The sequence below is a fragment of the Trichosporon asahii genome, assembly GCF_000293215.1.
Source record: "Trichosporon asahii var. asahii CBS 2479 unplaced genomic scaffold scaffold00020, whole genome shotgun sequence".
Lineage (NCBI taxonomy): Eukaryota > Fungi > Basidiomycota > Tremellomycetes > Trichosporonales > Trichosporonaceae > Trichosporon > Trichosporon asahii.
This window is the reverse complement of record NW_014040904.1, coordinates 155627-167372: the sequence shown is the minus strand read 5'-3', so window position 1 is coordinate 167372 and position 11746 is coordinate 155627. Positions and strand designations below refer to the sequence as shown.

The following is an 11746-nucleotide window of genomic DNA, read 5'->3' as shown; positions in this document are numbered from 1 at the left end:
CCCGTCCACCCCATCTGGGGTGTGAAACTGCTGCCCTGGACAGCATTGGCTTGATTGTGCATCTGCATGACACAGAGTGAGCAGTCGCACGTGGCCCCAGTATAGGATCGTGAGGCATGGCAAGCGTGGGAAAGTGCGATTCTAGGAAGGGTGACCCCCAAGCCCCATTTCTACTTTTCGAGTATGAATTTCACTCTCATTCGCGCACACAGCCTGAGTGCAGTTTTGACACTAGAACCTTGCAAGTCAGCGAGGTTCCAGATCTGGGGTGAAACTGTTAACCTGGGAAGTATTGGCTCCCTCGTGCAACTGCATAACACGGGGTGAGCATTCACATCTGGTTCTGATACACCATGTCAGCCCACCGTCAAGCTTTTCAGTGAGAAACTCTCTGCCGTTTATACTTGCAGCACGAGGCCAGTTTTGACACTGGAACCTTGCAAGTCAGCGAGGTCTCAGCTGTGGGGTGAAACTGCTGCCCTGGCAAGTATTGGCTCGATTGTGCAGCTGCATGACACAGAGTGAGCATTCGCACTTGGTCCAGGTACCTATATTCGGCCCTCCAATTCCAGTCCCCATTATACTTGCAGCACAAGTCCAGTTTCGACACTAGAACCTTGCAAGTCAGTGAGGTCCCAGTGGGGGGTGAAACGGCCGCCCAATGGTCACTGGCAGCGGGGGGGTTCGAATAGTCACTGGCAATGGGGGGTTCTGAATACTCACGTGTCCACCATGTCCACCATGTCCACCCCTTCCACGCCGTCCACCCTGTCCACCCCGTCCACCCCGTCCACCCTGTCCACCTTGTCAAGCTCCCTCGCTCCTGTCATCAATTGGTCATGGGGGGTTCCGAATAGTCGATGGCAATGGGGGGTTCCGAACAGTCACTGGCAATGGGGGGTTCCGAATGGACACTGGCAATGGGGGGTTCCGAATAGTCACATGTCCACCCCGTCCACTGCGTCCACCCCTTCCACCCCATCCACCTTACGGCTTCCAACAGATTGACTTGCTGTCGGCGCTGGCTCTGGCAGCCGAAGCCAACCCAGCACCAGTCACAATCGTAACCAGGTTAGGCGCTGAATCGACTGCCTGCAGGCCAGAGTTCGAGATGATTGGCGGGACGAGAATGCAGTGTGTTCAGCACAGTTTGGGCACGACAACCAAGGACCTTCAGCACCACTTTTGGTGCCATGTCATCGAGCTCTCAGATCCTCTCTCAGAACCAGGCTCCAAGCCAGCTCCAGCGTCAGTGAGACATGACAGGAGACAAGTGTCCGAACTCAGATCTTGCCATTTCCCACCTTCTAGACGGGTCTGGCCCACTGGTGATGCATCAGACCGCATTGTTTCGTTGTAAGGCTGTCAAGGCGGAGACAGCACAGAGGACATGGGATTCCTCTCCGCGCTGGAGAAAGCCTTGCGCCATTCTTTCTGAAGACTATCTTATGCATTGTGTTGTTTACAATGGGACGTGTGTGATTCGGGGGATCGGTAGTATGGTTCTCGCGCATTACGTTGTGTGCTAAAAGGTCATGCGACGCGGGTGGCCAGCTTCCCATTTAGGCACCTCCTCGGCGATAGACGTCGTGCTGGGCGGTGGGGAGCCTTGGGTTGAGGGGCATCGGACGTCTGAGCGGAGGGGGTGCTCTGCGCCTCTGACGAGGGTAGCGAGGGCGCAGCCTCTTTGTTCCCTTCTGCCTTGGCCTTGGCGGCCGCCTTCTCAGCGGCAATGACGTTTCAGAGGCATTTGCCTGCAACGCCGAGCCAGAGCAGGAACCCGTCCGAGCAGGATGTTCTCTTCTACGCTGCCAGCACTATGTAAGGGGTCTGGGTGATCTCGGCGCTTGGCGGAGGCGGTGGAGTTGCGCGCGCCGAGGATACCCGATAAAGGCCGCATAAGTTTAAGAGAAGGATCGTCGCTGGAGGGGCCTTGCATCATTCTTCTAGCTCATGCGTGGAGTTGTACATAAAGCGACCTAGTTACAGCGTTACTCGAACGGGGAGGCTAGCTGCGCGTGCTGGGGGGTGGGGAGGGCGCAGCCTCTTCGTTGCGCTCTGCATCGGCCTCGGCCTCGGCGGCCGCCTCCTCAGCGGCAATGACGTCTCGGAGGCATTCACATGCAACCCCGAGCCAGAGCATGAACCGGCGCCATTGCCGCTCAGCACTAGAGGGAACTTCGGCTGGAGTGAACTCTGCTACCTTGAAGCCCCGAGGTCCGATGATGACGACCCGCAGCTCGTGCGAGCGCGAGTTGGTGTATTGCGCGATGTTGTCCTCCTTAATCGAGCTGAGGTACTCGTCCGTGAGTAGGACGCGCACTTTGCGTCCAGTATCGAACGACTTCGAGAGCTTCTCCCTCGGGATTGGCATGGAGATGACGGGCACCGCGCCGGGCGGGTCGTCGCCCATCAGGTCAGAGACGTCCCGCATAATGTCGGTGTCCCGACAGATGCGCGCGCGGGCATCCCTGCGGTTGATCGTGACCTGTTGTTAGGAAGGGTAAGGGATCATGCACGACGGATGGCCACTAACTTCTCTAGTGCCTGCCAGAAGTTGCCTCAGGCAGGCTGCCTGTTTGTCGCTGTTCTTCCTGAAACGTCAGTAAGCCTTTCAAGAGCTGATTGCCCGGAGGTTGACCTCACCTTAGACGGCTTGCTGCCTTCCTCAGACGCGGTGTTGTCGGGATACGCGGGACCTTGGGCGCTCGTTGACGCGCTCGACGTGGGCCGTGCGCGCACGGGATCGATGTCTGGGCCGTCGACGAGGTGTCTTCGGCCGAGCGCCGGGCCTTCTCCGCCGCCTTCTCCGCCGCGATGGCCCTTCTGAGGTACTGGCCAGCGATCGTGAGCCAGAGAAGGAATCGCTTCCACTGCCGCTCAGCGCCCTCGGGGATGTCGTCGGCGGTGAAGGAGAAGATCTTGTACCCTCGCGGGCCGATGACCGTCACCAATAAGTCCTCAGAACGGGTCGTGCCGAACTCCTCGGGGTCGGAGATGGGGGTTTCCGAACGAGTGGAACTTGACGAGGCGGCCCTTCTCGAACCCGTTCGGGATCTTCTCGCGGGGCACCGGGATCGCGATTACCGGAGGTGGGCCGGGAGGGTCCTTCATCAGGTCCGAGATCTTCTTCACGACCGGCTCATCTCGGCAGACTCGGGCACGCGAGTCCTTCTTTGTCAAAGTGATCTGTTGTTGTTAGAAAGAGCATGGGAACATGTACGATGTATGGGCACTTACCTCCTCCTTCCCCGAGAGGAGCTCTCTAAGGCACGTGACCTGCTTCGCGATGATCTCCTCCTGAAACGTCAATAAGTCTTTCCGAAAAAGGATCCCCGAAGGTTGACCTCACCTTCGTCAATCGGCTCTTGTTCTCGGGGGCGGGCTTTGGCGCCGCGGCCGGGGGCGGTTGCTGTAGCGATCGCTGCGGGGTGCACACCGAAGACAGCCTTGTGCTGGCCAGTGCCTGAAATGAGGGGCTCAGCCGCGTCGTGCGTCTTGGCGGGGTCTTCCTCGTTCGCCGACTGCGGCTTCGAGGTGTAAAAAGGATAGTGAGGAAAGGGGGGGAAGGAGGGGGGGGGGAGGTGGTGCGGGCTCGGTCTCCTCGGGAGAGGAGAGGAGGTCGATGAGCGGCTCATCACTTGCCGCCTCAGCCTGGCTCGAAGGCTGCTCAACTCCTCGCCAGAACTCGCGGAAGCGATTAATGACGCTGAGAGAGTCGAGTGTGATCTCGAGCAGCTCTTGCTGTTGGTGAGGGGTAAGGTTGAGGCCGAGGCCTTGCGGGACGGGGAGTTGGGGTACTTCGTCTGCCTTGGGAAGAAGCTTCTGCATTTGTTAGCAGGGGACACCCTCAGGTATTGCCCCTGTAGCAACGATCAAGAGAGACTCACCGACTTCTTCCGCAGGCCCTCGACCATGCTCGTGCGCTGCGCCGTAGAGGTCGACTGGGGCGAAGAGGGCGAAGGGGGTGCCGACCGCTTGCGCCGCTTGCCAGTCAAGCTGCTGGGCTTGGGTGGACTGGGCGTGGAGACCATCGCGTAAGACTAAAGCAGTCAACCTAATCGTGACCCGTCCGTGAGCTTGGTGTCAGAGACGTAGCGCGACGCAACGAGACCGGATACTTCCCAAATCCGTTGCCCCTTCGGCTGTGGGCCCTGCCAGAAGTGTGACACTTACAGCGTTCGAATGACGGTCTGAAGGAGCTTAATCACCTAGTAGTGGTGGTGAGGAAGGACGTGTTGTGATCGAGCAAGATGGAGCTGACGACAGCGCGACAGCGGACGGCGAGGAGCGGGAGTATCCTGCAGGCTTGCAGGCAGGCAGGCGGTGTAGGTGCGCGTGAGATGCGTAGGTACGGTGGATAGGTGCGCAAATCGCTGGTGGCAAGGAGGGGCGCAGGGCAGTATGTAGGAGCGCTATAGTAGCGCGTATAATCTCGGAACGACGGAAGTGGTATAGTGGTACCACATATCCTCACTCTCAAGACGTCTATACAGCGTATAGAACATCTGCATAGGCTTGCTTTCATGTCACTGTCTACGCGCGAACGCGGGATGGTATTGCAGGCAGATTGTCGGGACTGTAATGCCAAAGCCCGGAAGTGAGCAGCTGACAATCGCTCGGATCCACTTGGAACAGATCGCAGTCCAGTATCGAAGCCGTTGTGGCCTGCTAGTGCTGCAAGGTTTGGATGGATCCAATGCGAAAGACAAGTGAGGCAGAGGTGCAGAGCGGTCAGTGAAGTCAGAGATGCGCGAAGCACAAGAGGTTGAATTGCGGAGAGGTGATTCCATCCATGATGAAGCGACTCGTCAGTCCCAATCAATTTGGACCCATGCATCTTCGAACCTAGCCATACTGCTTCCAGTACTCGCACCCGCGGATAGTCTTCGCAAAGTCCTTGACGTGAGTGCTGTGGCACCAGGGCTTGATGCGCATCTCCTCCTCGACAGTCTCCGCAAAGCAGCCGAGCCACCCCTCGCGGGAGAACTTGTCGTTCACGCTCTCCCTAGTCTTCTCGTGGATGATGCCAGGGTGAGCGCCAATGTTGTCGTAAAGCGTGGCGAGCTGGATCACCTGCCCCAGCAACGTGATGTTGCCCTCTGTGCCGAGATCCTGGTGCCGGATGACGGTCTCGGACACGGCTTCGGCCTGGTCCTTGTCACCGCCCGATTCGTTGATCATGTTCAGCGCCAGGATGCCGCCGTACAGGTCAAAGGACATGCGCGTCGAGTGCATGTTGGCAGGTGTTGCGCCAATGTCGTGGAGCAGCGACGCGAGGGCAAGCGTGTCGAGGGAGATCGTGGTGCGGAACTGCTGGGTCGTGATGGCGTAGCCTGCTGTTAGCCTGAGTGATGCGAGCGCCGCGTGCAGACGAGCAGTGTTGAGCGGTGCGAGCCGAATCGCACGGGTCTGCGCATGAGTAGAGGGTAGCCCGACCAGAGCTCACCCCCAGTCCATCCGACTCAATCTCAATGACAGGCAGACTCGTCCACGCCATCGACCACGCTTGTGCAGGCACTCACAGTAGTAATAGACGCGCATAGAGTGGTTGTACACCTTCTCAGGCAGCTTGTCCTTGCAGATCTGGTGGATCTTGTCGACGACGTCCGACTTGGGCCAGGGGATGTCACTGATATCGAGCGGCTCAGGTGCGTGCACATATTCCTTGCCGTGGAGGATCTTGGCCGGGTCGACGGGGACGGCGGTCCAGCCGTTCTGCGCCTCGGTCGCTGCGGACTTGGAGCTCATGATGTCGTTGTCGTTGCCGGCTTCCGTAGTGTGATGAGGTCAAAGGAGAAGCAAGGAAAAGGTGCGGTTGAGGAAAGTGAGAAGGGAGATGCGAGCAGTGAGAGCGGGAGTGGGCAACGCGGTGTCTTGCTTGTGAGAACTCCTGGAGCCTAAATAGCCGGAATCGGACTCAACGTTGAGTGGTAGTTCGCGGAGTCGACGGCGCGTCATATGCCGATCCGAGTCGGTCACCTGACCACGCAGGTGCTTGGTCATCCGTTAGTGCCCTCATGCGACCGCATGCGACAGCTTGGTCATCATCATCCCTAGGGCGCTCAACGTCGACTGCGCTTCTGCACGAGCCTCATACAGCCTCGATCCCGCGGAGTGCATGCTGTGGACTCGGCCGTAAGCTATCCTCAACAACGACATAGTGACTGTGACAGTTGGAACGGTCGGCTAGCCTGATGATGTCATAGAGAATTCGCCGCCTTCGAGTGTCCATCCATCGGCAACTAAATCACCCACTGACCCGATCCAGCCCTTGTCCTCATCTGAGATCGAAGGAACACGAGATAACATGTGATCTAACTAATACAGCAGCTTTCGGAACAGCCTCTCGTTGTCCTTTTGCACCCTCCTCACTGTCGACGGTGACCACCACTTCTTCCCTGCCTTGTGAGTGCTCTGGGCGGCGGCCTCGCCGAATGCCGCGACCCACGGATCTTGGCCCAGGCGCAGGTGTCTCAACGCCTCCGCAGGCCGCATGCCCATCGGGCGCAGGAGGTACGCCGATGGGTCAAGGTAGGTGTACGCTTCCACGATTGGTACGGTGGCGAGGAGGGGTGTCTGGAGTCAGCTGACAATCAACCGTCGGGAAGCTGGATGGAAAACTGAAGGGCCTGGGGGGTTATACTCACCTGCGCCATAACGGCTGCCGGGATGGAGGCGCTCGCGCGCTCAGTAACGTACCGCTCGTTCCGGAATGCGGGAACAATGATGTCCTGCCTGTCAGCTGAATGGCTTTCGACCGCACTAGGAAGCTCAGAGTAGACTAACCATTTGCCCGATGAGACGGTAGTACTCGAGCGTGTCCACACCTTCGTGCAACTTGAGCGCGCCACTGTCAACCAGGGCAGAGGGGAACTGAAGGTCCTGCTCCTTCATGCCCACCAGGTGGAGCGTGAAGGCGTCGTCCTGGGGCGCCAGCTTGCCGTCGGAGAGCACATAGCCCCAATCCTCGGGGTTGGCTGGATGTCAGCTGAAAACCCTATCAAAGAGAGCTGGCGGGACGCGTGGCCGTGTTGGGAAGGGGGGGAGTGACTTACCCATTATGCTTCTTTCGAGGTCTGAGAGGAGACCCTCATAGTCGCGGTTGCCCTGTGAGATGCGGCCCAGCACGCCTGCGTGACGTACTCTTCTTGATGGCTGATATCAGTTAACCTGTTCCTCAATGAAGCTCACTGGTTCCTTCCTTCGAACACTGAGTGGAAGAGTGAACACCTGCGATGTCAGTATTTACCAAGTCATCGAAGCCGTCCCTGTCACCTTCCTCTTTCCTGCCTCTGCTTAGTGGGATGAAAGACCCAAACTCACCGGCGCATAATCATAGACCTGCACGCCCTCCCACTCCCACTCGTCCTTCGCCCACCTCTGCAGTTGACGACGAAGCAGGTGTGCCGTGTGTGCACCGAGTGCCAGCATTGAGACTCGGTCTCGGACAGGGAGCAGGTGAGCCTTCACCTCGTCGCGGCCAAAGTACTCCCCCTCATGCAATGTGCACAGCACGCGAGCTGTCGAGTTGCCGAGCGCCGCCCAGATCGAGTCGTGGTTGTGCCAAAACTTGTCATCGCCTGGCGTCAGCTGAGAGAAGCTTTCCAAATAGCTGGATATGAGTGGGGCAAAAGTCTCGGGGGTGGCGGAGGCTGCATGAACGACGAGACGATCGCAGTTCTTTCCACCGCCCTGATGCCGTGATCGCCGCCGAGACGGAGGTGTGTAGTGAGGGAGGGAGGACCTACAAGTGTTGACAATGACGACGTCGAACATGTTCGCCTCCAGGAGAGGCTTGACTTCCTCGATGCGCGCTGGCTCCGGCTCTTGCAATAGTTGTTCGAGTTCGGTCCATTCTCCAGCGACACCTGATGTTAGCTTAGGCAATTCCCGCTCTCAGCCTTACGGTACATGTGTGGCTCGATGTGGAGGCTGCGCAGGATGGAGAGAAGGGCACCGAAGACCTCTGAGCGTTAGCGGCATCGCGGATCAGGAGAGCAACTAGCGAGAACGAGAAAGCTAGGAGAGCTGTTGCCAGACGGGGTGGCAATATCAGAGAGGGAAGGGTGTCGAAGTTCCGGTGACGTTGTAGAGCACGGCGACGGGACTCGCAACAAAAACCCCTGTGCGAGGAGGATTTTCCACAGGCGACACCACAACGACCAGCAGCAAGGATCACGAAGCAGAGAGCAGAACTCACCTGAATGATATGATGTCGGTTCGAGGATGGCGACGCGCGGTTTGTCCTTCCCGAGATTGCTGAGTCGATCCAGCGCTGGGAGAGAGTGCAAGGAGTCGGACGTCGTGGCCGTGAACAGCGACCATAGACCGAGCAGGCCAGCGGCGGCGAGGAGCAGCGCTCTCTTCCAGAGCAGAAGGAGCATTCCCGGTTCTTTTGAGTTAACTGAGTTGGTGAAGTCAAGTCAAAGTTGCAGCTGACAGTGCTAAGCAAGCTGGATCAGACTCCAACGAGTCGAGAGGACGCCCAAAGGAGGGTCCAGGAGGAGTGTGGGCGGGGCGCAGGCTGATCGCAGTTGCGCGGGGTGACTCCCCTGCTGTGCATGTTTCGTCGCCTGGGACACTTAACGCGGCCATAGTGCCTTGAAGTGCCCTTGCAGTATGCATATGCACGACCTTGAGCTTATGATGCATGCGAGTGCCCCAAGTGGGCGAGTGGATCGTGTGAGAGAGAAGGGGAAGGGAGGGCTGCGAGTTGAGCAAACGGACCCCGGATGGTCCTGAGTGGACATGAAACACACCCCAAACAGCTGACCGACACCTGCACGCTTCGCTCTGTTGCCATTCTCTCAGCTCTCAGATCACAGGCAGCAAGTTCAGATCACGTACACCTCCTTCAAGCCCCTGAGCGTCGCTCGGATGCGCGTACGAAGCACGGAGCAATGTTGATGAGCAGAGCGGCCCTCGCGGGCGGAAGCCCTCGCTTCCCCACTTCCCGCTCGACCTTCGGGCACGTCGAATTATAATGACCATGCCGGCAGACTCGGACCTGCGGGGCGGAACACAATTGCCTCGAATTGCGGCGCAAGGCACACGAGCTCTCACCGAACCCCATCGACCCCACTGTTCAGCGCTCGACGGACATCCCAAAGGCATGCTTGGCATCGGTGGGGGTGCCCGCCGCGGGCATCAGTCAGTCAATCTCGAAGGGATGACCAGGATGGCATGATGGGAAGGAGGGGTCGGCGCACGAGCTGCGCCCAAACCCTCGCAGCAAGTCGTCCTCCCCGTCCTGCTGGTGATGTCAGAGGCTACTGAACCTTTCTCTTCTCCCGGGGTTGCTTCCACAGATGCTTTGCACCGCCATGCACAATGCGGCCAGTGACTCGACCCGAAAGATGGGATATTCAGGAAACCACCGAAAATGGCGTCGACTTGAGACACGAGCCTCGCCTTGGGGCGGCTGCGGCGGGCAGGATCCTGGGCTGCGGGCTTAACGGACATACACTGATCTCCGGCCACATGGACAGATAGGCCTGCTTCGAGTCCCCGTGCCTTGCGAAATTTGCCGCCGACATGATCCGAGCCTGTTTGCTAGAAGTCCGACACCGAGGGCTGCCCTTCTCCACAACATCGATACAAACGACATGGGCAAGCGCGCCGAACAAGCCAAGAAGCGGAAACGCCAGAACGTTGCCGCCCCTGTTGCACCGGCAAAGCGGCCGGCTCACGACCTCCCCACTCCGCCCGCCGAAGAGCTCCTACTTCCCGAGGAGATTGAGTCCGCCGTCGATGTCCTGCGTACTCTCGCTGCCAACCCAAGCTTGCTGCAGGGCAAGGATATGAAGGACCTGAAGCGGGGTGTCTATGACCTGCACCGCGTCATGGCCGAGGGCGCCACCCTTGGTGCGAGCTTGACATCGCGCATCTCGGCCGCCCTCCGAGACTATCGATTCACGGACGCCCTCGTGCTTCTCTTCGAGATGCACGCGCGGGCTCTGCCTCCCAAGCTCGGCGCGCTCCAGCGTTGGGTCCGCGAATGTGATGCGACGTCCAACCCCGATGGAACTCCAGGCGACCCCGAGGCGCTGCGGTGTCTCGACATGATTCTGCGTATTGCTGGCGACACGGGCCCGGAAGCGCGCGAGCGTGGTGAAGGCGAGGTCTCTCGAGCACTCGTGAAGAGGCCGAGGGTATGGACCGCCCGCGGACCCGTGGAGGGCGAGATAAGTCTCTGGCCGCTCATGCGTTCCGAGACGCTGTTCGACATCCCCCCGACACTGCCCTACCCCGGCTTCAAGTCTGTCCACTTTGTGCGCGCACACGAGCGCCGTCCGCCAAACCTCTACGATTCCACTGTCTGGGGTTCCGACGATGGTGCGATCCGTCTCACGCCCTCCGCTCAGCGACGCAAGCCGACCAAGCTCGACGTCCCAGGCCTCCCTGGCGCTTTCCTCGTTCTTGACGTGTTCACACCCGACGAGTGTCTGCAGATTGTGCGCGCCGCCACAGCGCACGGTTGGGAGAAGGACCAGGCCGCTGAGGGATCTGCGACGCAGAAGACAAGTATCCTCGCCCGCAATTTCGTCTGGCTGGCCGATCACCAGTTCCATGACCACTTCTACAACCAGATCAAGGAGTTTGTCCCCCAGCGCGCACCTGACGAGGAGGGGCGGCTCGGACAAGGAGGCCGAGTGCGGGGTATCAACAGGAGGTTCCGCGTGTACCAGTACACTGAGAACCAGCTTTACAGGGTGAGTTGAGCGCAGCCGGCTGTTGTGTCCTCCAGGATGCCGCCGTCGTATAGCTACATTACGGAGCAAGTTTAGCTAACCCTCAGCCCCATATCGATGGCGCCTGGCCCGCTGCCGGCCTCTCCCCCACCGGCGAGTACATGCACGACTCGCAGCCCGCCGACGACCCGCTTTGGTCGCGCTACACCCTCCTCGTCTATCTGAACGGAGGCAGCGACATCCCCGATGAGACTGGGTGCACCACCTTTTTCACACCCAGCCCAGAGGTGGGCGTCATGGACGCGCACTCCGTCCGCCCCGTTCAGGGAGCAGTGCTTTGTTTCCCGCACGGCGACACGCACGGCTCGCTCCTGCACGAGGGCTCCGCTGTCGGACCTGACGGAGGCAAGCTCGTCATCCGCACGGATCTGTTGTACGAGGCTAAGGGGTATGGGCAGTTCAAGCCGCCCACGGACTAGAGACATAACGAAAACAACCATACAATCTGTACCATTACACGCAAAAAACGAACGCCGGGCAGGCGGCTATAGCATGTTGTTGATGTGAATCTGACTTAATCTGACACCGTGAACCTTGAAGCACCCACTTCTGACAGACAGACGCAAACAATTCAGACTATCTGGCACCTCCCGCACTTGAGGCAGCCGGTGTGCTACCGGTCCTGCAGCTCTTCAGGTCGTTGCGACCATATATCCAGACGCGTACTACGCTAACAGATCAGCGCCGAAGCCGCTTCCCGCCTCAGCCGCGCCTCGGAACTCCGAACACAACAGGCGAGATGGCCGAGCGGTCTAAGGCGCTGTGTTAAGGTGTACCCCGACTCCGAGCAATCGGATCCTCGGAGCTCCTCCGCAGTCTTCGGACGTGGGTTCGAATCCCACTCTCGTCAAGCGGGCATTCACTTGCCTCCTTACGCCAACCTTTTGCATCCCAAAAGGCTCAAAGTTGGTGGAGAGAGTCGAGGAGAAGGTGGTTGGTGGAGACGGGGGCGAGCCTCCTGCCGCGTGACCTCTTGTGGGGCCCCGACATTT

The 11746-nt window shown here is 59.2% G+C and overlaps 4 protein-coding genes and 1 non-coding gene across 5 annotated transcripts; 2 read left to right on the top strand and 3 right to left on the bottom strand.

Annotated features, from left to right (window-relative positions):
- Positions 1 to 2008: 2008 nt before the first annotated feature.
- On the bottom strand, positions 2009 to 4034 carry A1Q1_00384 (uncharacterized protein; the record flags this gene model as incomplete). Its single annotated transcript, XM_014326033.1, has 8 exons — positions 2009 to 2488; positions 2537 to 2594; positions 2647 to 2921; positions 2983 to 3189; positions 3241 to 3300; positions 3353 to 3466; positions 3526 to 3825; positions 3891 to 4034. 8 exons carry the CDS (start codon positions 4032 to 4034, stop codon positions 2009 to 2011), a joined length of 1638 nt encoding a protein of 545 aa, XP_014181508.1.
- An 814-nt stretch (positions 4035 to 4848) lies between these two features.
- A1Q1_00383 (uncharacterized protein) lies at positions 4849 to 5751 on the bottom strand (the record flags this gene model as incomplete). The annotated part of the gene is made up of 2 exons (XM_014326032.1): positions 4849 to 5444; positions 5526 to 5751. 2 exons carry the CDS (start codon positions 5749 to 5751, stop codon positions 4849 to 4851), a joined length of 822 nt encoding a protein of 273 aa, XP_014181507.1.
- Positions 5752 to 6321: 570 nt separating this feature from the next.
- A1Q1_00382 (uncharacterized protein) lies at positions 6322 to 8387 on the bottom strand (the record flags this gene model as incomplete). Its single annotated transcript, XM_014326031.1, has 7 exons — positions 6322 to 6579; positions 6651 to 6734; positions 6790 to 6980; positions 7059 to 7110; positions 7195 to 7233; positions 7327 to 7871; positions 8204 to 8387. The coding sequence occupies 7 exons, from the start codon at positions 8385 to 8387 to the stop codon at positions 6322 to 6324; spliced, it is 1353 nt and encodes a 450-aa protein (XP_014181506.1).
- Positions 8388 to 9608: 1221 nt separating this feature from the next.
- A1Q1_00381 (uncharacterized protein) lies at positions 9609 to 11173 on the top strand (the record flags this gene model as incomplete). The annotated part of the gene is made up of 2 exons (XM_014326030.1): positions 9609 to 10715; positions 10769 to 11173. 2 exons carry the CDS (start codon positions 9609 to 9611, stop codon positions 11171 to 11173), a joined length of 1512 nt encoding a protein of 503 aa, XP_014181505.1.
- Positions 11174 to 11487: 314 nt separating this feature from the next.
- A1Q1_t125 lies at positions 11488 to 11604 on the top strand. The gene has a single exon. It is a non-coding gene; the product is annotated as a tRNA-Leu (tRNA).
- The last annotated feature ends 142 nt before the right edge of the window (positions 11605 to 11746 follow it).